The sequence below is a fragment of the Eubalaena glacialis genome, chromosome 18, assembly GCF_028564815.1.
Source record: "Eubalaena glacialis isolate mEubGla1 chromosome 18, mEubGla1.1.hap2.+ XY, whole genome shotgun sequence".
NCBI lineage: Eukaryota > Metazoa > Chordata > Mammalia > Artiodactyla > Balaenidae > Eubalaena > Eubalaena glacialis.
The window spans coordinates 492,130-519,217 of NC_083733.1; the positions used below are offsets into that span (position 1 = coordinate 492,130).

At 59.1% G+C, this 27,088-nt stretch overlaps 2 protein-coding genes and 1 non-coding gene across 3 annotated transcripts; all 3 read right to left on the reverse strand.

Annotated features, from left to right (window-relative positions):
* Window positions 1–7,565: 7,565 nt before the first annotated feature.
* On the reverse strand, window positions 7,566–19,410 carry CPNE7 (copine 7). The gene is given in 20 exon segments (XM_061174115.1): window positions 7,566–7,677; window positions 7,773–7,821; window positions 7,824–7,893; window positions 8,411–8,705; window positions 10,501–10,533; window positions 11,370–11,425; window positions 11,490–11,542; window positions 11,986–12,041; window positions 12,474–12,516; window positions 12,519–12,603; window positions 13,237–13,296; window positions 13,671–13,757; window positions 14,015–14,113; window positions 14,361–14,450; window positions 14,886–14,969; window positions 15,484–15,558; window positions 15,728–15,802; window positions 18,236–18,430; window positions 18,984–19,123; window positions 19,218–19,410. Coding segments are annotated over 20 exon segments (1,950 nt in total).
* Window positions 19,411–21,522: 2,112 nt separating this feature from the next.
* Window positions 21,523–23,799, reverse strand: RPL13 (ribosomal protein L13). The gene is made up of 6 exons (XM_061173441.1): window positions 23,718–23,799; window positions 23,421–23,541; window positions 23,156–23,297; window positions 22,782–22,955; window positions 22,238–22,294; window positions 21,523–21,706 (listed from the first exon to the last, which is right to left on the reverse strand). Exons 2-6 carry the CDS (start codon window positions 23,522–23,524, stop codon window positions 21,548–21,550), a joined length of 636 nt encoding a protein of 211 aa, XP_061029424.1. The 5' UTR covers window positions 23,525–23,541; window positions 23,718–23,799; the 3' UTR covers window positions 21,523–21,547.
* Window positions 23,011–23,094, reverse strand: LOC133079265 (small nucleolar RNA MBII-202). Its single transcript, XR_009698143.1, has one exon. It is a non-coding gene; the product is annotated as a small nucleolar RNA MBII-202 (small nucleolar RNA).
* Window positions 23,800–27,088: the final 3,289 nt, after the last annotated feature.

Here is a 27,088-nt window from a genome sequence, read left to right on the forward strand (position 1 = left end):
GAGAAAAAGGAACCTTCACGCACTGTTGGTGGGAATGTAAATTGGTGCAGCCACTAAGGAAACAGTATGGAGTTTCCTCAAGAAATTAAAAATAGAACTACCGTATGATCCAGCAATTCCACTCCTGGGTATTTATCCAAAGGAAATGAAATCACCCTTGAAGGGACATCTGCACTCCAACATCCACAGCAGCACTATTCCAATATATATTCCAATATAGCAGCACAATAGCCAAGACATGGAAGCAACCTAAGTGTCCATCAGTGGACGATGGATAAAGAGGACTGTCTCTCCCTCCTTGCCCACCCCCACCCTCTCTCTCTCTCTCTCTCACACACACACACACACACACACACACGCAGAGGAATAGCATTCAGCATAGAAAAGAAGGAAATCCTGCCATTTCTAGAACACGGATGAACCTAGAGGGCATTATGCTCAGCGAAATAAGCCACACAGAAAAGGACTCTCTGTTCTCACTGTATGATCTCAGTTACATGCGGAATCTAAAAAGCCAAACTCATAAAAACAGGCAGTAGAGGGTGGTGGCCAGGGACTGTGGGGGAGGGGAAACGGGGAGGTGTTGGTCAAATGGCAGAAATTTCCAGTCGTGAGTAAGCTCTGGGATCTGATGTACAGCATGGTGACTGCAGCTCACAATACTGTGTGTATAGCTGAAAGCTGCTCAGAGAGTAATCTTACGTCTCATCACCACACACAAAGAAGAGGTGATTATGGGAGGTGATGCTGGTGGTAACCAGCCTTGTTGTGGGAATTGTCCCAAAATGTGTAAGTGTATCAAATCATCACATCGCACGCCTTAAACTCACACATATTACCTGCCAGTTGCGTCTCAGTAAAGCTGGGGAAGAAGCTGCAGATTTGCTGTCAGCGTGGAACAGGGTCCTGTGAGCGCCTGGTTTGGGGCACCCCCTAGTGGAAGCCAGCGTCCTGCCACCTCGCGCTCTGTGCAGCGTTGGGTGTAGGGGTGGACGGAGCTCCTGAGGGACCCCAGGCCCTGGACCCCAAGAGGTGGCCGCCCCCCAGGGCCGGCAGGGCTGGGAGGGAGAGTCGGTCATAACTGGTCCACATCACAGCTCCGTACGTCTGGTGTGAGAAAATAGTGTATCAAAACAAAGTGCGGTTATGGAGTCCTTCTGTTTAAACAATAAACTATTTTAGAAAATTTGAAAAATAAGACAAAACGCAGATGTCCCTCGACGCCTCTGACGCACCAAAGCCCAGGCAGCCCCTGGGTCCCCAGCCTCCCCACCTCCTGGGAGCTGCCGCACAAAACCACAAGCAACAGGAGTTCACTCTTTCCCGGTCCTGGAGCCGGGAGTCCAAAACCAAGGTGTCGGGGCACGCTCCCTGTGCAGCCTGCCATGGGGGGGGCGGGGACAGCACCTGTCCCATCATTGGCACTTTCCTCCTCTTACGGCGACACCAATCCCTGGACTCAGGGCCCATCCTATGACCTCATTTGACCTTGATCACACCTGCAAAGACCCTATTTCCAAAGAATGCCCCATCTGCGGGACTGGGGTTAGGACTTGAGCGTGTCCCCTAAGGACGGGGGAGACGGTTGCTGGTCTTCCCCCCGAGGAGCCCAGGGGCCCCCAGGACCACGTGAGCTTTCTCCTCCATCTGCCCTCCCTTCCGCCTCTGTGGGGACTGAACACATTACTCCAGCACAAGCTCGAAACTCAGTGCTGCCTAAATGCCAAGATGGGCGACCCGGCCTCCACCTCCCCTGGACGTTAGACTGACCCCATCCCTGACCCTCAACCTGCTTCTTCCTGACCTGCCCTTGGCCACCCAGCCAGGGCCTTCAGTGCTGACCTGCACCTGGGCCTGACAGTAAGAGGGGAGGCCCACTCTGAGGACCCCACCCTCCCCACTGTCATCCATGGGAAGCTCACCTCTCATGGAACCAAGGCCCAACCTCTTTTCTGCAGGACAGGACACTGTGGCGATGTCACCTTCAAGCTCTGGGGCCACCAGTACAGCCGCGTCAGCCTGGAGGCATGTAAGAGGGAAGAGCCTTTATTCTATTACGAGTTAATCACTCTGAGGGACATTGCCAGACTTCCCTGGTGACACAGTGGATAAGAATCCACCTGCCAATGCAGGGGACGTGGGTTCGAGCCCTGGTCCGGGAAGATCCCACATGCCGCAGAGCAACGAAGCCCGTGTGCCACAACTACTGAAGCCCGCGTGCCTAGAGCCCGTGCTCCACAACAAGAGAAGCCACCATGATGAGAACCCCGCGCACCGCAATGAAGAGTAGCCCCCGCTCGCTGCAACTAGAGAAAGCCCGCGCGCAGCAACAAAGACCCAACGCAGCCAAAAAATATACATATAAATAAATAAATTTATTAAAAAAAAAAATAAGAGAGGGACATTGCCTATAGCTTAAATTATACATGATGGCCCATCCCAGGGAACCCTGCCTCTCAGGTAATGAGCGTTAAGGTTAAATACCTTTGTTTAGCTCCCTGGAAACCTCCTGACCAGCCCACCTGTGAGGAAAGAAATTCACATCCCTCCCGAGCCTGGCCAAAACCAGGGCTTTCCCCCCTTCCCCCCTTTTACTATAAAAGAAGCCTGAATTCTAAGTCAGGGAAGATGGTCCTTTGGGACACGAGTCCACCATCCTCTCAGGCTGCTGGCTTCTGAATAAAGTCCCTATTCCTTGCCCCTCACCTTGCCTCTTGATTTGTTGGCCTGTTGAGTAGCGAGCTTGGAGTCAGTAACAGGAGCCACGGGGGTCGGGGGTTGGGGGGGGAATGGAGGCTGGAACACCAGTGACGCTCCTCGTGGGCCACGCTTGCCGTCTTATTTCACCCTCGGAGCCCTGCAGGGTCAGCCCACTCATTCCACAGACAGACACGGGTGGGGGACGTGACAGGAGATGCCCACATTTGCACAGAGTGAGGAAGCAGGTGAGAACCTGGAGCCTCCAAGTCCAGAGCTCATAGCCACACCCACTGTTTCTCCCAGAATGAAGAGCTGGGGTCCTGAGGGGCCCACAGTTGAAAAACCCACCGACTGGGGTGGGGGGCGGTCATGACACCAAAGGTCTGCCCCGCCCCGCCAGGGCTGACAGCTGGTGGCTCCCACCCCAGCCACAAGAGGCAGGACCGCCACGTCCCTGGTTTGTGGCTCACTGCCAGGGTGGGATGGGAGCTGGGCTCCTCGCTGGGACCACCTGAGCCTGCATCTGGCCGGCTGCCCCCTCCCGGGGTCCCAGGCTTCCAGGAGCCTCCACGGAGCATCAGGCTTGAGGGCCCCTTGGAAGTTAAATCTCCGGAGAGAGGCTGCCTAGGGCGCCACAGCGCGGCGTCTCCTCTGATTTTCCTGGGCGAGAATTCGGATATAGATTCCTGTCCGGCTCTGCTGGTCCAGCTGAAGGGTCAGAATGACCAGACTCCAATGTCCGGGGATAGGGCCTGGGAGGGGGTTGGCCAGTGCCCAGGGCCGGGCCGTGGCTGGCAGGGAGTGACTTCTGTTCCTTAAGACGTAACTTGCAATTCCCTGGCTTGGTTCAACCTGGCATTGGGCTCTGTCCAGTTTCTGAAGCCAAATCCCTGGGTCTCACCTCAGCCACATGGCAAGGGAGGGAGGGAGGCCCGGTCTGGCCATCCTGCCCCCTGGGACACGGAGCCTGGGGCACTGTTCTGGAGCCCCTCCCCCAGACTGGCCCCTCCCAGGGCTGGAGAAAGTTATCACGTCTCGTGTTCTCAGGGACATCCTGGTCAACACTGAGTGACAAGTGTCCATGCTGGGCAGGGCACAGAGCTCCAAAGACACGCTCACGGCCACCAGCCCACACCCTGGTCTGGATGACTCCCAGCTCAGCAACCAGAGAGAGACAGGGCCCACAGAGGGAGGCTGACTGGCCAGCCCCAGTGTGGCTAGGGGCGTCAGAAAGAGGCTTCGGTAAAGCAACTGAGGACAGAGACCTCCCCCCCCGGACCCCTCCCCATGTCCCCAGGAACACACACACACACACACACACACACACACACACACACACACACACACACACCCCCCACAGCTGAGGCCTATTAGCTGTGGGCTTCGGGTCCTGGGAACCGGGCTGGGTGGCCCAACTCAGGACCCTGCTCCAGTGCATCCCAGGCCCAATGACTTCATGTCTCTGAGCTCAGTCCCCTTCTGTGAGATGCCACCCACCACGGTCTGGCCCGGGGTTGCTGCTGGGGTCTGAGCCACGCTCGGCAGGTAGCCAGGACCAAGTCCTCACAGCCGGGGCTCGGCAGCTGTTGCAGATCTGCGTGGGGGCAGGTGTGCGCTGGGCAAGAGTCTAGGGTGCCCTTGCTCTGGGGCAGACGCCAAAGCAGGGAAAGCTTTTGCCCAGAGCCCCGTGGGCCCAAGGCCGCACGCCTGGCATCTGACAGCCCTGCCGCCCACGTCAATTACAGCACTCACAGTTGCCTGCTGCCGCTTCCCGTCCACAGCAGAGGAAAGAGCAGCCTGGCTGCCGAGCTGCCCCTGTCCCGCTGCCTCAGCCCACGGCTGACTCTGAGGACACTGGGGGGTCGGCGCAGGGCCCAGAGCCCTGCGGCCCCCTCCAGGGTGAGGCAGACGGCCAGCAGGCTGGGGGCACATCCACAATCAGGGTTGCACAGAACGAGGAAGAGGCACCCCGCTCCCGTGGGAGACCGGTATTTATTTACCAACAGGTGTTTTGTGCCAGGCCCTGTGCACACCCTCCCATGCAGTCCTTACAAGAGGGTGCAGAGTTACACCAAAACTCAGCTTAGAACACTGGCAAACACGGATGAACTCACCCGTTTCTGTGGGTCGGCCGGCTCCCTCCTGAAAGAGCAGGAAGGTGTCGTAGGAGCTGGGGAGCCCCTACCCAGGCAGCAAGGGACCAGGGCAGCCCTGTGGTGTGTTCAGGACGGAGGCTTGGAGACACACAGGACCAAGGCCGCCTGGACTCGGGGAGAAGTAGCAGCCACCCCACCTCTCGAGGGGAGGGGCGGCCAAGGACTCTAGGGCCGTGATTTAAAGCTGCCGCGCCCCCAAGTGACAGCAGGGGCTCACGTGCAGGCTGAGGAGACTGTCCGCTGAGAGCGGGGCCAGGCATCCGCCTGACTCTGGACCAGTGCCTAAGTCAGTGACCATTGCAGGCTTTTGCAAATCCCAAACCCACCCTCGCTCCGAGCAGTGTGCTGCAGGCAACTTCTAAAGACAAGCAGGCCCAGGTGCCTCCGTGGGGGCCCCAGGCCACGGCGTACCTTCTGGGTCCGCCTGCTGAGAATCCCACGTGCGGTGCTGAAGAGCTGGGGGCTGGCCGGTCTCGTCTGCCGGTCTCCACGCCAGCCGCCGGGATTTCAGCCCAGCCCTACCTGGGCTTCCCTCCCCGGGATCCCATCTGGATTCCAGAGCCCTTGATGGAGGACCTTGTACTGAAAGGTATTGCAAAAGGCTGGCGGGTCTCGCTTCTGCCACTGGCCAGCTGTGTGACCCTGGGCAAGTCACTTAACTGTTCTGAGCCTTGCTTTTCTTGTCTGTGAACTGCGAGTATTTGCCATCCTTCTGGGCCAGAATCTTCAGGTGGCAAGGGACAGAAGCCCCAGCCCCAGCCCCAGCTGGCCTGAGCGGAAAGGGAAGAGCCGGATCCACGTGCCCCCAGCACCATTTCTCTGTCCACCTCCTCTGTGCCGGCTTCCTCCTCAGGCAGGCCTTGCCCACGTGGCAGCAGTGGTCACCAGCTGCTCCTGGGTCCCATCCCATCAGCTTAGCAACCTGCGGGAAAGTCTCAGGACCCAGTCTCATTGGCCAGCCAGGTGGAGCGCCCACCCAGAGCCAATCACAGTGGCCAGGGAAGAGCACGCTCGCTGATTGGCCAGGCCTGGGTCGTGTCCACCCTGGGATTTGGACAGTGGTCCAGGCCCATGAAATACATGGACTGAGAGATGGCCCCCAAAGGAAGGAGGTGGGAACGGATGCCGGGCCGGCAAGAGCAGTCGGTGCCCATCTGAACCGCCCCTGGGGCAGTAATCACTTTATTATTTTACTGCCTGTGGGCAGAGCTGGCCGCCTTCTCAGGCTGGGCGCCGGCTGGTAAAATCACCACATCTGTGCAGCTAAGCCAGCTGATACCTTCCTGCCCCCACCACCCTCAGCGGCCCCCCTACACCTGCACGTACCCAGCCAAACCACCCACTGGCCGGGCCCCACGACTGCCCCCCGTCGTCCTCACGTCCACACCTGCTCTGGCCCCAGGAGGGCATCCTCTGAGGGCTGCCCCCCACCCCCCTTGCCACCCGACTGCTCTCTGCTTCTCGTCGGCCAGAGGTGAGAGGCTGGGGCCTCACATCTCGGCCCCCTCCCAGCTGCACGTGCTCTGGGAGAGGCTACGTCCCACCAAGGCGACAGCTCCCGGGGCCATCACGGCTGCCCCCGTGCTGTGCGTGGACCCCTCCCATTCTTCTTGGCTTCTGCCTCCCCAGGGAGCTCAGCTGACCAGCCTCTGCTGGCTTCGCCCCTGAGCCGGGCCCAGGAACTGTCCAAGGCTTTCTGCCGCTGAAATGGCAACCCACTCCCACAGGACTCAGCGGCTGGGCTGCTGCTGACACTCGCCCTCGCTGCTCGGGACCACATCACCGCCGCTCTGCAGCCCTGCTGCCGCCCAGATGTGGATGGAGGGGCTGCTTCTTGGGTGTCCTAGCATCCCCGAAGAGACCAATATCGGCCCTTCTGGAATTCAGTGGTAGCCAGGTTACCATGGCGATGCCCATTATCCCCGCTGAACGGGAGATGAATCAGGAGCTAAAAATAGGCCCCCAGAGTGGATGGATGGAGGGATGGAGGGGTGGGTGGGCCTGGATTCAGGGTCGGAACAGTTTGTTTCTCCCCGACAAGATAATTTAGGGGAAATCTCAATTGGAAATCCACCCCCAGAGGGCTGGGAGGCGCTGGCAGGTGGTGCCCCCTCCCCTGACAGAGCCCATAGCACACAGCCCCCAGTGGGTCCTCGTAGAGACCAGTGCATGGAGCCCCTCCCCACCCGAGCCTGGCTGTGGCAGATTTCAGGCAGGGAATCACAGGAGCCAAGGGGAGGCTGCTCGGGGAGGGGCGGCCATCGCACCGTCTGGCCCTTCCCACGGTCAAGCACTGGCCCCTGCATCCGTTCATTCCTGGGACGGCCCTCGGTTCAGTCCAGGAAGGAGCTGGTGAGCCTGACTAGAAGCTCCCGGCTCCAGTGTGGGAGCTGCAGGGCACACATGCACCGCCGCACCCCTCAGGGGTTGCAGGCCTCTGCTGGGGGGGCAGTAAAGGCACAAAGCCGCTGCACGGACAAGATGACACTTTATTCTGCCTAAGCCTCCTGCGCCCACCCCCAGAGACCCCACAGACACAGAGAGACAAGGGGATGCAGCTGGGACAAAGAGGAATCTGGCTATAGGGATGGGTGTCCGGGGGGGGGGTCTGGGTTTTCTCAGAGACAGGGCGCTGCCTGCTGCCCCCTCCCCCATGAAGATCAGATGCAAAGCAGGAATCCCCCAGACCCCCTCCCCCACCCACCAGGCTCAGGCAGGGTCAGGCGTGCCCAGGGGGACCTGTCCCTCCTTCAGCCCTGGGGCCCGGAGGGAGGCTGGCCCACCAGGCAGCAGGGTCACAGGAGCCAATGGTGGGTGTAGGCTGGGGGACGGGAGGCCCCTGGGGAGTCGGGGTGGAGGGTGCTAGAGACAGATGGTGGACACAGTCCTGGCCGGCCCCCCACCGTGTGTCCTCACGGAGCGGAGCCCGGGCTGGTCTCGCCGAGGTCTCTGAGAGGCATTCCTTGTGGCTCTAATACTCAACCAGCTGCCTGGGCACCTCGGCAAGCACACTCTTGGCCAGCGCCGCGGGGGACACCTGCGGGTGGGGACAGTGTGCCTCCGACTGGCTTCCCATCCCCCAGCCCCCTCCCCTAGAGCCGCCGTTCACACCATGACCTCCACCCGCTATGGGTCATGCACCAGCTCCTGGGACCACGACCAGGAATTCACCCAGTGGGCGGCCAGGTGAGCCTGTGTTAACGATGAGACCGCGGTTGCTGGGCAGTCCGTCTGCGCTGGCACTGCGGGTGGCACAGGTGGGCCCCTCTGGGTCGGTGTGACCCTGCTCTGGGCACAGGGCAAAGCGGCTGAGGCAGGAGGGGAGGCCCGGGTCCCCAGTGAAGCTGAGTGTGTGTCCACGGGACAGGCAGTTCTTACCATGTCACAAAGGGAGGGGGGAGCTGCCTGAGAGGAGCCCTGCCCTCTGGGGCATCCGTGTCACACTTCTCTAATGCAAAAGTTTCTAGGGGCCGAAAGCTGCTCAGGACGGCGGGGGGCCCGGGGCCCCAATGCGCTGCCCGAGGGACCCGCCCAACCACCCGCCCAGCACTCACGCTCTTGAGCTCCCGGAAGGGCACAAACTGCAAGATGTCACGGAGGGCAGGCTCGCCCCGTGGGGAGCGCAGGACACCGTTGTCGCCGTCGAGGACCTGCATGTTGGTGAAGTCGGCGTTGCCCATCCCCACGATGATAGACACGGGCAGGTGGGAGGCGCGCATGATGGCCTCACGTGTGTCCGCCATGTTGGTCACCACGCCGTCTGTCAGGATCAGCAGGACGTAGTATTGCTGGGGACACAGGGGGGAGGGGCCACAGGGACCCTGCAGGGCAGCTGCGTACCTCCCCCCACTCAAACTCCAAGTCCACCAACCAGATGGCCTGGGGGTGACCATGGTTTCCAAGCTTTTCTAAAAGCGTATTTGGTGAAGCGTAACCCACGCACGCACGCGCACACACACACACACGCAATCACAATGAACTGTAAGCACGTGCTCTCTTTGACCCTGAGGCGGATACTGGAACGGCCACACCTTACAGATGGGGAGACCGAGGCTGGGGGAGCTGGGGTTGACCCAGGTCTGAGGCCGGAGGAGGAGAGGTCTGTGGGCCCTGGGTAGGAAGGAGCTCCCACACCCTGAAGAGTTGCTGAGATTCAAGGAACAGAGTTTGGAAAGGACACACTCTGGTCCAGCCTGGCCCGGTGCCCAGTGCATCTGCAGAAGACAGACTGGGACTTGTTTCAAATAAAGGTCCATTTCCAGCGTGAAAAAAACAAAACCACTCAGAAATCGTTCCTAAAAATCTGGACGAGAGAAAACATTCAAGAGAAGAAGGAATCACCCTGGAGGTGCAGCCCCTGGAAGGCCGGCCGGGCTGTCCACCAGTTGGCCCAGCCCCTGGCCCAGTGGGCACCCAGCACTGTGACGTCTCCAGAGAAAAGGAGCCAACCGACAGCCCAACAGGGGCACCTCTCCCACAGGGCTCCTCTCTGAGCCCCCAGACCAGTGGGCTCTCGGCCCCACATGCCCTCCTCCTGCCCCCTAGAGGAGGGCCAGTTCTCCATTAACATCTCACAGCCCTGCGTTTGCCAGTAGTGCAAACTCCACACCCTCACCGCCTGGAACGGAAGCTTCGCCTGAGCCCGGGGACCACTGCAGTCAGGGCCCCTGGAAGCGTCAGCAAGAAAGGATAGGGCTTCTCCATGGGAAAGAAAGACGGGTGGGGGCAAACTTCAGGTGGAGGCGCAGGGAAGTGGGTCCCGGGACGCGCGCCCAGCATCCACCCGCATCCACCTTGCTCAGCTAAGATGAAGGATCCGAGCCCCAGCAAGGACAGAGGTAGGCCTGAGTGCCCCCAGAGCCTGACCACCCCCCCACAGAGGAATCAGAGGGGATATGGAGGCCACCACAAGGGCAAGGCTAGCAGACTCCAGCCAGGGGCCCTACTGGACACACATGCGTGTTCCCTTAGCAAGAGGACCACAAGGGGACCTCGTGAGAGAAGGCAGGGGTCCCCAGCAGGATGGCCACACCCACTGTCAGGTGGAGGCCCTTATCTTAACCCTGTTCCCCCTGGAAAAGCCACCACGACGTGGATGAGGCAGCTGGACACTTAATACTCGGGAATGGACATTGTCTTTAGGTGTGATGATGGCATTGGAACCCTACTGTTTCTCTTTCAGAGGTTTATACTGATGTTTACAGATGAAATTATGTGTCTGGGACTTGCTTCAAAACAATAGGAGAACAGGACAACTGAATGTAACCCTTAACTCCAGACTGGATTCTGTGCCAGAAGTAATATTGTGATAGACTTATTATTGGGGCAACGAATGAAATTGGAGTGTATTCTATAGGTTAAAGTACTGGATCCAAATTAAACTACCTGAAATTGATATTTGTACCGTGGCTATAGAAGAGAACTCCCAGATCTGAGGTATAAAGGGCAGTGCTGCAACCCCAGCTTTGGGGTTCCATGCCAGGGAGAGCCGTCCCATGCAGGGCAAGGGACAGTCGGACAACGGGACCACGGGTGATCAGAGTCTGGGCGATGGCAAGTCACGAAGACGGAGCAAGGCTGAGAGGAAGAGCCCAGATCAGGAGACCAGGACAGAGGATGGGCAGGTCCTGGGACGGCAGGGAACGTGGACACGGGGGGACAGATGGACGTGGGGGAGGGACAAGAGGAGGGGGTCGCCTTCAACGTGGGGCTCGAAAGCTGGACCATGGTCGTGCACAGAGTGTCCTGGCCGCGAGCAGACCAACATGGAGAACTTGGGGTGGGGGCGTTCAGGTCAGCAACCTGCTCTCAAATGGTTCAGAAAGAAGACAATAGTAGCATATATAGGTGGAGGAGGGGGGAGAAAGAGAGAAGCAAGAGGAGGAGGAAACAGGGCAAGAAGTTGATGACGGGTGAGTCTAGGGAAAGGAGGTACCAAAGGTGTTGTACTGATATTATTCTTCCATAAATTTGATGTTTTTTTCAAAATAAAAAGCTAAAAGAAGGCAACAGAGTAGCCGTGCCTACAGCAGCATGAACAGGTCTCCAAAACATTCTAAAGCAGAATGCAGCCTTTAGCATAGCATTATTTGTGTAAATTAAAAATACAGGGAATTCCCTGGCAGTCCAGAAGTTAGGACCTGGCGCTTTCACTGCTGGGGCTCAATCCCTGGTTAGGGAACTAAGGTCCTGCAAGCTGCACTGCGAGGCCAAAAAAAAAAAAAAAAAAAAAGCAAACAAAATAACAATATATGTACGACAGAACCATAAAGAGCAAATCATCTTCCAGGGTGAGAATTCTGTGCCCCAGAGCAGAGCTCAGCCGCTGGCTCTGGGGCCCTTGGTATCTCCCAGCCAGGTTCTCACTCGGTCCAGACACACCGGCCTCCTGCCCACTGCCCCTGTTCCCTCGGCCTCCTTGCCTCCACGCCCCATCTCGCCCACAGCGGACCCCGGTCCTGCCCTGTCCCCCAGCAACAGGCAGCCCTTCCTCATGCGCCCAGCCCCAGCACCTAGAGCTGGACCCTGGGCAGGCAGTTCCGATAGGCCTCCTCCACGCCCCGGATTCCGGCGGGGGAGGGGGGTGAGCCCGGCCCCGCTGCAGCCCCGCCCCGGGCGCCTGGCGCTCCTACCTTCACACTCATTGTCCTCAGGGTTGAAATTGATGGCAAAGTCGTGGGACACCTGGGCAGGCACAGCGGGACTGGTCAGTGGGTCCACCTCCCAGGACCCCACACCCCCACCTACTGGGAGAGGTAGGTCTGGAGCCACCAGGGCCACCACGTCAAAGACCCTTCGCACAGAGCGCGGAAGGGCAGACCAGTGACGGGCATCGCTCCAGCCATGGATCCAGGGGGACCCGAAGCTTCTGAGTTGCATTAGCCAATAAATCCGCCCCCCCCCCCACCGCCCAAGTTTTCTGCTTAAGCCAGTTGAATGTCCTTTCTAACTGGAAGGTTCCAGACTAATGGCTCCCTCTGCCTAACAGGGCTGCAGTGCTGGGAGGTCAAAGGTCAGCCCTCTGGCCGGCAGGCGGTCCCTGCAACCTGCCCACCGCCGGTCACATGGTAGCTGGTTCCCAGCAGGAGAGGCAGCAGCCAGGGGTCCTGGGACCCGGGCTCTCCTATCTCATACTTGGGAGGGATCCAGGCTCAGAACCCCAAAGCAGAGAGCCTCTTGTTGCTGGAAGAGAGACGGCCCCATCACCCAGGGTCCCTGATCTCCCTGGGGGTGGGTGCGGGCACTTTGGAGAGATACCGACAGAGCCAGGAGACCAGGATGAAACTCTATGGGGGTCCAGGTCCCGCCCCGAGCCACATGGGGGAAACTGAGGCCCAGAGCCATGAAGAAGCCACCCAGCGTGCAGGCAGGCAGGGGCAGAGCCGACTGGATGCGGGACCTCTGCCCCCATCACCTCCCAGGCGAGGGCTCCGCCCCGCCACGGCCTCAGTTTACGGTCTGTGAAGTGGGATTCGGACGCCATGTCTGTGTGAAGGACCCAGGGGACCACGGTTGGGGGGCGGCCCCACCTCCCATCCCGGGCCCTGCGGGTGCTGACCCACACTCCACGCAGAGCCTGGGAGGCGGTGGGCTGGGGGCGCTGGGCTGGCGCAACTGTCATAGTCTTAGCAGGTCTCGCCCACAGCCACCAGGGCCTGCAGTACTCGTGGGGCTGGAAGGGGTTGATGTAGTGCAGGAAGCAGCTGTTCCTGGGGTCCCCAGTGGAGGCCGTGAAGTCAACGGCCACCTGCAGAGGCCACAGTGCGAAGACCCAGGAGCCCCTCCCTCCTGGGCTGGGGTGGGCACCTGCACCCCCATCTGACAGGTAAGGGAAACTGAGGCCTGGGGAGCCACTCACCCAGGGCTGCAGGGAAACCCGGAGGTGTGAGCCCGAGGGCCCAGCGCTGTGTTGGCGGGATCACAGAAGGGACGTGCCAACCCCAAAGCTCCTGGGTCCCCAGGGTTGGCCAGCGCCTCTGAGGGCAAGACCAGCCAGCGGCTGCAGGGAGCCAGCGCGGTCACAGAGGACCCTCGGCACCTCCTTCTACAGCGGGGGCTGTGGAGGCAGGGGTGGGGGAGGAACTAGGCGGGGCCTGGGAGGAGCAAGCCCTGAGCTGGGGTCCCTGTGTGCCCCCCGCCCAGTCACTTTCCTCAGGCCATTCTGGCTGTCACGAGAAGGAGTGCAGAGGCCATACAGAGGGGACCTGCAGGCCCTGCCGAAGGGCCTTTTCTGCACCCATCCAACCTGGGTGCCAGACAGGCTCTGAGTTACATCCAGGGTGGGGAGGGGCTGCTGGGAGCCCTGGGGTGGGGCCCGGGCGCTGACACCCATCCTGCTGGGATGCACCCAGCAGGCTGTGCGGACGGTCCGTGGACTCACCGTGAAGTGGATCTGGCAGCCGCCCATGATGTAGTCCCGGAACGAGTACACCCTGTAGAAAGTCCAGCACCCGCACCCCGGGAACACTGAGGCCAGGGCTTCGGGTCGGGACCTCTGGGGCTCCTGGGACCTGCCCTCCCCCAGGAGCCCAGCAGCCTCAGTCTCCTCCTCTCAGGCCCTCAGGCCGCCTGAATGCCCATCTTCCCCCCACCATCTATTCCCTTCTGTCTCCCCCTCCCCTCCATCCCTCCCACCTCCACACACTGGGGGCACCAGACCTCTGGGATGGGGGCCCGTGAGGGTCCATCTGACTACGGGCGGTTCCAGGCAGTGGCCGGCCACCCCAGCCTGGCTCACTCTCTGCAGAGCTGAGGCGGGAGCACCCCCTCCACCCACTGCGGGGGGGAGGGGCTGCAGGCTGGGCCGAGGCCCACCTTCAGGTCTACCAGGATGACCACCCCCGAGTTCTTGGAACTGCGCTTCTTCTGCGTGTACTTGAGGCTCACATAGTCCCACTGGGCCTGGGGGACAGGGACAGGCAGAGACACCCACCGCAAGGAGCACGGGAGGCCTGAAAGCCCTGCCCCACTGGCATCTGTCACTTCAACTTTACCACAGGCTGGTGGTCCCTACTCCAGCCACCTGGTGGGTGTGGGTGTCCTGCTCTGTCATCATCTTTAGCCTCTCTAAAGCCATCACAACAATTTCTGGGGCAACCCAGCCCAGGGCCAGCGCCCCAGCGCATTCTGGGGGACAGGCGGGCCCTCCCTGCTCTCACCTGGTCCTCCCTGAAGGCATTCTGCATCTCCGCAAAGGTGGTGGAGAATTCTCCGGTGAAGTCGTGATTCCCGCAGAAGTCATAATCCCAGACGAGGCACTGGGGACCCCGGGACCCCTCAGCCCGCCTGCCCCTCTGAGGCCCCCAGCCTGGGTGTCTCCATGCCCCTGCAGGAAGGCCGCCCCCTTCCCACCACCCCTCCCCACGTACCTCAACTCCAGGAAGGTGTGGTCTGGAGGGACTCACCCCGCCCCAGCCCCGCCCCCAGCTGACCCCAGCCCCGCCCCCAGCCGCCCTGTCCCCTCCCCAGCACCCACCCTCCGCCAGCCGGCCCCGCCCCACCCACTTTCAGAGGCCGAGGCTCCTCACAGCTGCACAGGCTGCTCAGAGACACCTTGAAAGGCTGCCAGGTGGGGCTCAGGTCGTTCTTCACCACCTGCGGACCGGGAGGGGCGGCTCAGGAGGTCCTGCCTCAGGCTCCGGGCAGGACCCTGCGAGCCCAGAGCTGCGTCTCTGAACCTCGTTCCTTCCAGAGCCACCTTCCTAACCCCCCACATTACTGGACCACCTGGACTTCTTTTTCCTTAAATAGCTTTTTTTTACTCAAATTAATTTATCTCAGAAAGAAACGCCTTCCCACTGGTGTAACTGAAATCTTGTTTTACGGGCAGGTAGTGACAACAAATCCGGATTCTTCATTCTAGGACAGAAGCTGCATGCCCACCTGGCCGCTCTCTGTTCAAAGGGGGATGGCGGTTTCGGAGGTCAAGACCCTACAGCCATGGGGGGCCAGGGAGATGAGGGAGGGCCGGGGTGACTCCTTCCCCTGTCCTTTCATGCTGTCTCTGGGTGCTGGCCAGGGACCCCTCACCTCCGTCCTGTACGCCAGCAGCTCGCTCTCATCATCGTTGATCCGGTACAGCTCCAGGAAGGGGTCCGGCTTGCTGAAGAGGTCCTGCAGGGGGAGCAGAGGGTGTGCTTTGCAAGCGGTGGGGTCCAGGCTCTGCCACTTGCTGGCTGTGAGGGCAGAGCCCTCCCGAAGAGCAACGCCCTCCCCTCTGGAGCGTCCCTGGCTCCCCAGCGTCCAGCTCCCACCCCGCCCCCCACCTGCCCCACCCCCGCTTCAGTCTCCATCCAAGGGAAGCAGCAGGCAACGCCAGGTCAGACCCCTGCTCTGTGCCCCTACCCCATGTGAGGAGCCAGCAGGACCAGAACCGAGTTCAGATCCAATTCCTCCACTGTGTGGACGGGGACCTCCCTGAGCGCCCGGCATAGGGAGCCGAGGATGAGCTGATGGCAGCAACACATACGGGACCCTGACAGCAGCACAGCCGCCTGGACGGGCAGCCCCACCCACGGCTCTGAGTGCGCCCCACTCCTCAGCCACCTGTCTCCCTGTGGACACGGTGTGGCTCTGTCCACACCTCCTGACAGGAGGGAAAGCTGGGCCCCAGGGCGGCGCCCCTCACCTTGTCATCCAGCTTCCTGGCACGGAGGGAGAGCTCCACATGGCCGTTGTTCCCAGAGATGTCCCCGGCTATCACCTGGGCGGAGGGAGAGCGCCAAGGCTCCAGGCTGGGCAGGAGGGGCCTGACCCCACCCTTCCCTGCCCGGCTGCAGCCCAGCCTCGGGGGGGTGTCTGGACGCCCCGGCCTCGGCGAGGAAGGGGCGGGGGCCTGCAGGGGGCGGGGCTGGTGGAAGGCGGGGCCTCACCGTGATAGGGGACTTGCAAGCGTTCCTGCTGAACTTCAGCAACAGTGCTCGGGTCACCTTCTTCTGGGCCACGATCTGGAAGTCAGAGGCTCAGGGAGGGGTCCGCACCTGCTCCCCTGAGGACCCTAACCCCGCCCTGGGTCTCCCTGCCTCCTCCCCAACGCCCCCACTCACCCTCGGTGGCCTGGTTCCCCAAACCTACCACTCAGGGCACCACGCCCTCGGCGCCTGGCAGCAGCCAGCCCGTGGCCCTCTCTCGCTCCACCAGGCCCTCAGCTCAGCGCACCTCACCGCCTCCTGGGCCCTCCCACCGCCCACGCATCAGGTGAGGAAAGGGAGGCTCGGGAGGAGGGAGACCGCCCAGAGTCACGTTGGTGAGCGCGTGTGTGCGACCTGCAGCAGAAGCCGTGCCCTGGGAACCCATCACCCTCCATGGACCAGGCCAAGGACAGCGCAGCCCCTACCACAGCCCAAGGCCAGCGAGCGAGCGGCCATGGGGGTTCCCAGTCCCATCCAGGACCCCCGGGCTGCTCCCTCCCTGGGGTCTCAGCCCCCTGCCCAGGCCTCCCCCTCCCTCACCAGGCCCCCCGGGGCTGCATTCCCCATTGGGCTATGAGCCCCTGACTGGGCTAAGAGTTGACCCGGGAATGCTGTGTGCAGCCAGCAACACCTGCTCACCAGAGGCAGCTCTCAGAGTGGTCTGCAAACAAGATAGAGGACGACCACCCTCGTGGCTGCTGGAGGACCAGGGACTTTGTATGTGTGGGGACTACCCCCCTTCCACTGGCCAGCGAACACAGAGTCCTCAGCTATGGCCGTGGTGGGTGATGGCAGTGCTGACCCCCTTCGCCCTGCTCCACACAGGCTCCTGTCTGACGAGCTGAGACAGAAGGGATAGAGGACCCCCCCCCCCAACAGGATGTGCCTGGCCAACAGCTCCGGGCACACAGGAACATTCTGTGCAGAAGAGAAACCCATCCAAGGTGGGGGAGGCGGAGGCCAAAAAGGGCCACGTGCCAGGCCCCCCAGATTCTCCCATTTGAAGACTCACTTCTGGGCTCTCCTATTAGGAGTAATAGGATAGTTGGTTTAGCTGGTTTGACAAGTGACCATGCTTCCTGTGAGCCCCTCAGCTCCCACGGAGGTGGCCTTGTCATGGTCCCGGTTTCCCAGATGAGGAAGGAGAGGTTCAGGCAGAGGTCAGGGACTTGCTCAAGGGCGCACCACCGGAATCTGAAGCCAGGGTCCTAGCCTTTGGCCACTGACTGTAGCGCCCCTGACGGCCCCACAGACCTGGCAGTTCTGGGGGGTCCTTTCCATAATCTAAAGTTTACGTGTATGTCCAGATGTGTCCATACATGTATCTGTGTGTCCATGGATCTGCACCGTGTGCATGCATGTTTGTCCGTGCATGCATGCCGATACACGTGTCCGTGCATGTGTGTCCCTGTGTGTTGTCCTCTTCCATGCTCGTGAGGGCAGGTAAGAGGCCAACACTGGGTAGAACCCTTCCCTGTTGCTTTCACGTGGGGCTGTGCCCTGCCTAAATCTTGGTCCTCTTATCTGATGGAAGGCTCTACCCTGCCGGCTCCGACCCAGGCAGCAATGGGGATGAGTCACACAGGCTTCACGCTGGGTAAAAGGAGTCGGACACAAATGAGAACATACTGTGTGATTCATGGACATGAAATTCTAGAACAGGCAAAACTACTGGGGGAGGGGATTGAGAGGAGCAGGGGATCTGCTGGATGACAAAAATGTCCTGTGTGATCTGGGTGATGGTCAGGTGTATACAATTGTCTAAGCCCATCAATCCCAACCCTCAAGGTCTACACATCTTACTGTATGTAAATTATACCTCAATAAAAAAGAAGGACCCCCAGAGCACTCATGAGAATCTAATGTGTGACACATCGAGTGTTTGGCCCAGAGCCTGTGCTAAGCAGTCCGGCTGGTGGCTGGTGGCAAGAGCTCCCGTTACACTGACAATGGTAGAGCTAATTGGGAATGACCTCACCAGAGGATGCAGTGTCCCTCAGGTGGCAGCTGGACCTCAGACCGGTCACTGCCATGGGGAGAGACAAGGGAAGGGCTCCCTTATGTCATGGAAGTGAAAAAAAGCAAGCTGCAGAACAGTATATGCCGTTTGTGTTTTTAGAAGTATATCTAGAGAAAAAACTATGTTCCTTTGCTCTGTTAAGAATAAATCTCTCCAGAAGGATGTAACGAACCTGGGGACAGGGCACGAGGGAGATATGGTCCAGGGTGTTCCTGTTATACTTTCTGAATTTAGGTCCATATGAATGTATTACCGAGTTCAAAATTACATTTTTTTTAACTAAAAAAAATTTTTTAAAGAGCTATGGAGTCAGACAGACCACGTGGTACACAGTCTGTGTGTAATCACGCTGTCCCCAGGCCACCACTGCCGTCGCACCGGCCCTCAGGACCAGCTGAGGTGTCCATGCTGCCCTCCTCCCTCTCCCTCCCAAGGGGACGGGTGCCCACCTGCCCCAAGGTGTACTCCATGCCCCCCAGGAGGTCGTCATCCTGGTGGCTGAGGCTGCTGGGCCCATGGGTGTCGTAGACCTCAAAGCGCAGCTTCTACACCTCCTCAAAGCAGTACTCCAGTGTGAAGACCTTGGAGAAGACCGGATGCAGGCTGCTCCAGACCACCTCGGTTCTGTCCACCTGCAAGCAGCCCTGGGTGAGCAGACCCCCAGGGTGGGGGTGGGATCTGTCCACCTGATCACTCCCCGAGGCCCTGTGCCCCGGCTCTAGCCCTCAGAGCCCCCTCTCCCACCCATCTGCCCTCGGGTGGTCCTGGAGGACTTGCTTCCAGGCCCTGCAGTGGGAAGACAACCCCTCCCCCTCACCCCGCCCACCACCTGCTACTGCCGAGGCCTTTGGACGCCCCAGGGGGTCATTGCCCCGACCCCTGGGCACCTTCCTCCCTGAGACAAAGGCAGTCCTCTGGCCCCCAGAGGGCCTTCTCATCCCCACATGGCCTGTTCCATCCCCACACCACAGACGGGCAGGCAGGCTTGGAGAGGGGAGGGGGTGTCCAAGGGCCTTTGTGAGGTCACTCACTCAGCAGGGGGATTCCACCTGGACCCCAGTCTCCACCCAGAACCCAGTACTCTCACCTCCCTTGACCCTCCAGGCCCCACGTGTCTCCGCAGCTTTGTTGCACCAACCCCTCCCCTCCCAAGTTGGCAGGGCCGCCCGAACCCCTGTGAAGTCATAGTCAGGACACCTGCCCGGGGCCAGATGGATCAAGGGACACTGTCCAAGTCTGGCCGTCCCCCTCCTGGGCTCCCCTGACCAGGAGCCACGCTGCACAGGGCTGGCCCTGGGCACCCAATACTGCTGCTCCCAGGATGGTGGCCTGCTTCCCTGGGGGAGTGAAATCTTTCATAACCCAACCTCAGCCCGCCATCCTTCACCTCTGTTCCATTCAAGTGGAAGCAAGCTGCTGGGTCCAGCCCACACTTCAGGGACAGCACAGACAAGGACACAAAGGTGGGCCCTCGGGCCAGGGCAGGAAGGGAAGACCACGAGGACAGCTGCCCAAAGTCCCCAAAGGGGTGATGGCAGTGCAGCCAGGGAGGCAGGTGGCAGCAGTGTCCACCGGGTGGGCCGTCCAGCTGAGCGAGGCCTGGTTTTCCTCGTGCCTGGCTCATCTGGGGGCTCTGAGGATACCCTTGGCAGGAGCCGCCTTGATGGCGCTCCCAGCCCCTCCCCCCTCAGTCCCTTTCAACAGTGACCCAGCTTTACCTCCTCTGCTGGAAGCACCATCCTTCCTGGGGAAATTTTCAGAAGGGCAGGAACTAACCACGCACTGTTTCATCTGTTCGTCCCCCAGCACTGTGCAACTGGGGCTTTCAAAGGAGGGGAGCCCAGCTGAGGCACCACAGTTCGAGGGTGGGGACCAAGGCCTAACACACACCTTCCCGCTGCTCCTCAGGTCCTCAGCCTCCCCAGATGTAACCCCCGAGAAAGCTCTGAGCCGTTCCCAGGAGGGTGGGCCCAGAGATGAATCTGGAAGGCCAGCCCTCTCTTCCTGGGCTGCAGGCCTTCACCAGGCCCTGGACCATGGTCCTCCTGTTGAGCAGTCCTCACTGCTACCCAAGGCTGACATGCACCCAACACGCTACAGTGAGAGCCAGATGTCTTTCAGAAAGAAATCTCCACGAAGGTAAGATAGTTTGTTTTGGTTAGTGCCATGTCCCTGCAGCCTGGGACTGTGTCTGGCACACAGCAGATACTCAATAAATACTTGAACGAGTGCCCGTTCTCTCATCAATCTGTTCTTAGACAATTCCCCGCACATCACTTTCCACCTTCCCTGGCCCACCCACACCTGCTCCATCACCAGCTTCCACCGTCCAGGTCCCCAGGATGGTCCCTGCCAGGCAGGTCAGAGGTGGGTCAGCTCATTCAGTTTCCTCTGGTCTAGTTCTAAGCAACTGAGAACTGATTCTAGCTGAGGGAGCAAAAAAGAACAAGGACACTGGGAAATTCCTGGAATTGGGCATGAACTGCTCTGGACAGAGGCCGGGGTTAGGGAAGGGAGGCCGTTGCCTCTCCTCTCCTCTGGACCTTTTGTGACGCAAAGACCATATTTTTCTCCTGTAACATCCAGAAAACGTACAAGAAAAAAAATGGCAAGTGCAACCACCTACGCGAGACATCAAGAGGATTGTTCGCCCTTTGCACAGCTGCCCCTTAGTCTACTCCTTGGCTTGAACTAAGTTGAGTAAAGTGGAAAAAAACCCTAAATAACCTAAAATGACTATAGTTTCCCTGTAAACTACAACAACTTGAATCAACTGGGAATTAGATTTTCAATTTTTTTAAAAAAAATCACAATTATCTACATTTTAACAAAGCAACTACAGGATACAGAATCAAATTAAAATTCATCCTGGAGGGGTGACACTCCCATGGGTTAAAATGCAGAGATGCATACCTTCCCTCCAAAATTAAAAATACCATGTAACTTAAAAATAATCAAAGAAGGAAAAACACAGCCTGGGAATATTAAACAAAAATTATTTGTAACTGCCCAGACCAACGCTAGTCTCCTACAAATGCCCCAGCACCCGCTGGTGGCCACTGCAGGCACTGGGGGTGATACCAGCACACGTACTTTGGTTATCTGTCCAGGAGATGCACCTACAACCCACAAACAGTTCTGCCCAGGTGGACACTAGCACGGTGGACCCCGGCCCTGCACACCCACCCAAAGGCCTCTCTGCCCCCCACCCTGTGAGCACCTCAGCCGGGGCTCCAGCAGACGGGCAGCTACTCTGCCCTCGGGTAGCTTCTTAACTCCTTGCCAGGTCTCTGAGCACAAAGCAAATGGAACCAGTGTCTCCAGGCTGTCCAGAGGCAGCCCCCCATGTGCCCTCTCTCACAGATGGTTCATCAGGCTCCAACCCCCAGGCCTCCACACCAGCTGACCTTTCTGTGGGTCGTGACTTCCAAATATACAAAGTGAGCATGGACGTCAAATCAGCACCTTATGAACTGCTAGTTTTAGAGATGAGAATAGTGGTTTAATAGTCCTGCAAATTACCTAAGATAGTTGGTACCGAATGCACAGCACCTGCAGGACTGGAGGGTTCCGACAAGAAAACTCTCTAAGCACAAGCCTCCCAGGCCCCGAACCTGCTTCCCTCACAGCAGACCTGCTGTGATGAGGAACAAGAACGTGCTCCAGGTTCCCCTCAAGGAGGAGGCTCCCCAGGCCCCAGTTCCTTACACAACGAAGGTCACATGGACACTGCAGGTTTATCACAAATTGCCAACAGCACTTTATTTTTTCTTTTCAACATCCTGTTCTGCAGCTTCCTTGGCCCTTTTTGCCCGGATGCCAAAGAGCCGGGCGTTGGCACGCGCCATGCGGAGACTGGCGAACGCCTTGAAGTTCTTCTCGTCCTCTGTGATGACTCTGGCTTTCTCCTTCTTGTAGACCTGGAACGAAGCACAGGCCCAGGAGCAGCTGTCAGCAAACTGAGAGGACTTGGAGGGGTATCTGCCCACCCAAGAAAAGCTACATGGAGGCCACCAAAAGGTTATACCAATCCCCTGTGGATTTAAAACACCCCAAGTCATGTGACGGGTGGGCGGGGCACTGTGCTTGGACAGGACCTGGAGAAGGGGAGGCTCAGGCCCACGCCCCACTCGCAGGAGCCTCAAGGGCCTGGTCAATTGCCACTCAGGTTACAGGATCACCAAACACGCCCAGAGTTGCTTACAGCCTGGCCTTTCCAAATAGCGAAAAGGGAAAAAGGACCCAACAGAGAGAGTGGTGACAAGTGAGGGTGCACAAAGCTTCCCTCAAGAAGTCCATCTGTTAAGATGCAGGAGGCTCTCCCAGGGTGGAAAGAAGGTCCTTTCCACAAACTTGTAAATCTCAACATGGGCCCCAGCTGCCAGGCCGACTCCCTCCAACCCAACCCCCGCCCTGTCATTCAGTTGCTCCCTCCAAACATGCCCACTTACGTTCCGTATGGGCATGACTGGTCCGGTCAGCTGGGTGGCCAACTTGAGCTCTTCAGCCTGTTTGCAGAGAGAAGGGAGTAAGGTGGATTCAGCTCATCTCCCCAAGCCTGTAGCCTCTGCCTGGGGCCCCCGTCTGCCGATGGATTCCTGCCCATCTAGTAGATGGCAGGCACCGGCAGGTGAAAAAGAGCCACCCACGTGTGAAGCAGAGACACAGGCACAACACCTCTCACAAGCCCATACGGATGGACTGTTAACTTCACACAAAGGTCAGTAACAGGAAAAACACTTTCCCAATTCTAAAACAGCTGGCTCCAAGTGCCACCACTCTTGCCCGCCGTGAATCTCGGCAGCCCTAGCGATCAGTTTGTGGATTCTCAGAAGCTTTCTTCCAGTTACCTACCAACTCTCTACTACCCTGCACGAACACCCAGTTTTGGAAAAATAAAAAGCTACAGATACGTTTTCTTCTCAGCCCAGCTAAACCCACAGTGAGACCTCCACGCCCTCACCCGGCTGAGCACAGAGGAACCCCGGTACTCACAGAGCTGTCTCCCTTCTTGGGGGCCGAGGGCTTCCTGGGGAAGAGGATGAGCTTGGAGCGGTACTCCTTGAGCCGCTGTACGTTGGCCTGCAGGGACTCCGTGCACTTGTTCCGCCGCCTCGGGTCCACCGAGATCCCAATGGTCCGGGCCACTTTTTTGTGGATGCCGGCCACCTGCCCCGAGACAGACACAGATGAAGCCCCGAGGGCTCCTCGGTCCCCACCCCCTGCCGGGAGAGCCCAGCCGTCAGATGGAAAAGGGTTCAAGCGCATTTTCATCACAGCAGTGCAGCGATTCCGGAGAATGTCATCACTTGGCTGTGGGCCACGAGGGACAACCCGTGGGACTCAGGACGCGGACTGGCGACACTCACCCTCAGCTCCTCCAGGCTGAAGCCCCTGCCGGCGCGCACCTTGGTGTGGTACCTGACCGTGGGGCATCTCACCACCGGCCGGAGCGGGCCGGACACGGGGCGCGGGGCGATGCGGCGCGCCTTGGCCTGCCGGGCCTTGCGTCTGCGCAGACAGAAGCCGAGCGGCGGTCACCCGCCGCCCCTCCCGCACCGGGCCGGGCGCGCGAGTCCCGGCCGCCCTCCGCGCGCAGAGAGAAGGGGGCGCGCTCGCTCCGAGGCGGCTCACCTGCGGATCTTGCGCGCCGGCTGGTTGAACCACGTGGCCACGCGCCGCTGCCAGTCCTTGTGGAAGTGGGGCTTCAGGATCATGCCATTCCGGCTGGGCGCCATGGCTGAGGCCGACTGGCCTGGGGACCGGGGAGGACGCGGAGCGAGTTAGGGCCCGGGCGCGGTGGCCTGCCGGCGTGCGCACAGAGCCCGGGCCACGGCCCGACGCCGACGGCGGCGGGCGGACGCCGGGGACGGCAGATGGGGCCGGATGGTGTCGGAAATCAGCGATGGCGCCGCGCTCGGGTGTACTCACCTCCTCCGAGGGTTCACGGCCGCGGAAAAGAAAGGGCACCGCAGAGCACCCTGGGATGGTACTGGGCCCGGCCAATCAGAAGCGACGGAACGTTCTGACCAATCAGAGCCAGGGCCGCCGAGTGACGTGAAGGCCCCTCCCCCCGGCGGCCTTCACTGCACTAACAGACATGGCGCCGCGTTTCCCGTGCTACGCGAGTCCCGCGCCCCCGCGCCCCCGGCCCCGCGGACGGTCTGGGTTCCGCGAAGCCCGGGCCGGCCGGCCTGCTCGTGCACCACGGTAGGCCTCGCCCTCCGCGTCCTGGTCTGAGGCCCCGGCGACCACGTGGATCCTGCTTGCCCTCCCTGTGGGCGGAGCGCACACTTAGGAGCGGGCCTTCCAGAGCGCCCTGCGCGTGTCGCACGGAGGTCTGCGGTCGGGCCGTTGGTGGCAAGTACCCCGCAGCGAGTGTGGAACTAAGAACCGCGTGGCGAATCGCGGCTGTCCCGCGCTCCGCTGTGCACACTGCCACCCACGCAGATGAGCGTCGTAAAAACACCAAGTAGCCGGGCCACCTGGGCTCTGGCGCCTCCTGTTCCCGGGACAGCCTGGGACGACGCCAACACATCCTGCCATCTGTAAGCCTTGACACCCAGCAACCCCTTTCCTTTCCCACCCTCACCCCAGTCACCAAGCTTCCTCCCCTGAAACCTAATCAATGTTTTATGAATTTCAGGACACAAAATAAGAAATTTGGAGGCCTGTGTTCTACACTGAGTAAACAGGTAGCTGATACTGATGCTGGTAGTTTTCTGCCCTATTGAGACACCCTCGGGTATTAGAAAAATCAGGTTGGGACTCATTGAGGAATTACAGGGTTATGGTTGGGGAGACCAGAACATGTGAAAGGGCAGAGGAGTTTTTTAACACATACGTGCCAAGGCTGTGTGGAAGGTTGGAGCCCTGCCACCTAATAGGTACGTGCTCAGCTCTGAAGCAAGGGCGGTATCAGTCCTGTTTGGCCGACAGTTGTTAGCAAATGCAAGAAAGCACTTCTCGGTAAACTCGGAAGTGGTGTTTGTGAAGTTAGGGTCATAAACTTTTATTTTGGAATACTTTTAGATATACAGCAAAGTTACAAAAGTAGTACAGGGACTTCCCCGGTGGCGCAGTGGTTAAGAATCCGCCTGCCAATGCAGGGGACACGGGTTCGAGCCCTGGTCCGGGAAGATCCCACATGCCACGGAGCAACTAAGCCCGTGCACCGCAACTATTGAGCCTGCTCTCTAGAGCCCGCGAGCCACAACTACTGAGCCCGAGTGCCACAACTATTGAAGCCCTCGCGCTTAGAGCCCGTGCTCCGCAACAAGAGAAGCCACCGCGATGAGAAGCCTGCGCGCCGCAGCAAAGAGTAGCCCCCACTCGCCACAACTAGAGAAAGCCCACACGCAGCAACGAAGACCCAACGCAGCCAAAAAGAAAATTAAAAAAAATAAAAATAAAAAAAAAAATAAATTTAAAAAGTAGTACAGAGAGTTCCATTATATTCTCTACCCAGGTCCTCTAATATTAACATCCTACGTAGCAATGGTAAGGTTGGCAAAGCTAAGAAATTAGCATTGGGACTTCCCTGGTGATGCAGTGGCTAAGAATCTGCCTGCCAATGCAGGGGACACGGGTTCGAGCCCTGGTCCGGGAGGATCCCACATGCTGCGGAGCAACTAAGCCCGTGCACCACAACTACTGAAGCCCGTGCACCACAACTACTGAAGCCCGTGCACCACAACTACTGAACCCATGCACCTAGAGCCCGTGCTCCGCAACAAGAGAAGCCACCGCAATGAGAAGCCTCCGCACTGCAATGAAGATGGCCCCTGCTCGCCACAACTAAAGAAAAACCCACGCACAGCAATGAAGACCCAATGCAGCCAAAAAAAAAAAAAAAAAAAAAAAAAAAAAAAATCTCTGCATCCTTTCACAGACACAGACGGCTAAACTGGAAGGTCAGTGACCCACAGGAAAGTAGCTAGTATAAAATCTTTGTACTAGTTTTGAGACTTTGGGCAAGTTATTGGTGTGAAATGGGAGGAGCTGCTGTTAGGCCACAGAACACAGCACAGTGCCCAGTGCATGCATGGTAAGTCAAGGTCACACAGCTCTGCTTCCAGGTGACAGGGAAGGGAAGGCAGTGCAGGTGAGAAGGGGTGGGGGGGAGAGCGAGGGGTCATCATCTGCCTCGCAAATCACTTTGTCCACTGGAACTGAACCCACACTCCATCTGGCAGCCTAACTGCAGCAGAGGGGCCCTGGAGGAGATGTCTGTTGAATAAATGGTTGCCTTGGCCTGGGACGTACTTATTCGGACGCAAACGTTAGCCCACACCTCCCATGTCTAGCTCAGACGCCTTTCAGTAATCCCGCCATGGGCCAGGATGCCTTGCTGTTTTCTAATCTCAAACACATTCCTGCCCCCATCCCCCCTTTCAGACCCCCAGACTCACGCAGCTCCGTATGCTCATAGGGTGCTGCCCGGGGTAACGGGGGAGGGTTTGAAGTCTGGAGTTGGTGGCAAGAAGTTGAAGCTGCAGTTCGGGGATCTCGGTCTGCTGCACACAACCCGGCAACCCAGCCACACAGTTTTTCGACGCCTGAATAGTCCATACTTACATCCTTGGGGAATATGCAGACTAGCAAGGCCAAAAGTTCCCATGTGACATTCTGCTGAGAGCTCAGTTTCCCAGCTGGGAAGATTAAAGAAGTGAACTGTTATGTAGGCGTCCTTCTTGACACACAGACTTGTTGGCTCAGGGTTTTAAAACTCTTCAGCTAGGGACTTCTCTGGTGGTGCAGTGGTTAAGAATCCTCCTGCCAATACAGGGGACACGGGTTCGATCCCTGGTCTGGGAAGATCCCCTGTGCGCCACAACTACTGAGCCTGCGCTCTACAGCCCACGAGCCACAACTACTGAGCCCGCGTGCCTAGAGCCCATTCTCCGCAGCAAGAGAAGCCACCACAATGAAAAGCCTGCGCACCGCAATGAAGAGTAGCCCCCGCTCGCCACAACTAGAGAAAGCCCGCGCGCAGCAATGAGGACCCAATGACGAAGACCCAACGGAGCCAAAAATAAATTAAAAAAAAAAAAAAAAAGTCTTCAGCTAGAGGGACAGCCCCTGCCTCCTTGCCACAGAACTCCACGGCACAACTCTGCCAAGGGGCTTTTGTCCTGGGCTTGGGCCTGCAAGGGCCACTGAAAGGACTGGCTAATGCCCCTGGACTCAGCACTCACTGGGGTCAGGGTTCCTGGAGGAGTGCCCTGGAGGGGTGGGGTATGCACAGCCTCCCAGAATTTCCTTGTAATTGTGCCCCAGTTGCTTGCCCCACACCTACACCT

What these genes read in the sequence shown, in the direction of transcription:
- RPL13 (XM_061173441.1), bottom strand. Translation starts at nt 23,524, where the DNA reads ATGGCGCCCAGCCGGAATGGCATGATCCTGAAGCCCCACTTCCACAAG. An exon ending in CCGGCGCGCAAGATCCGCAG is followed by an intron (nt 23,298 to 23,420) that starts GTGAGCCGCCTC and finishes CTGTCTGCGCAG; the next exon opens with ACGCAAGGCCCGGCAGGCCA. An exon ending in TCAGCCTGGAGGAGCTGAGG is followed by an intron (nt 22,956 to 23,155) that starts GTGAGTGTCGCC and finishes GTCTCGGGGCAG; the next exon opens with GTGGCCGGCATCCACAAAAA.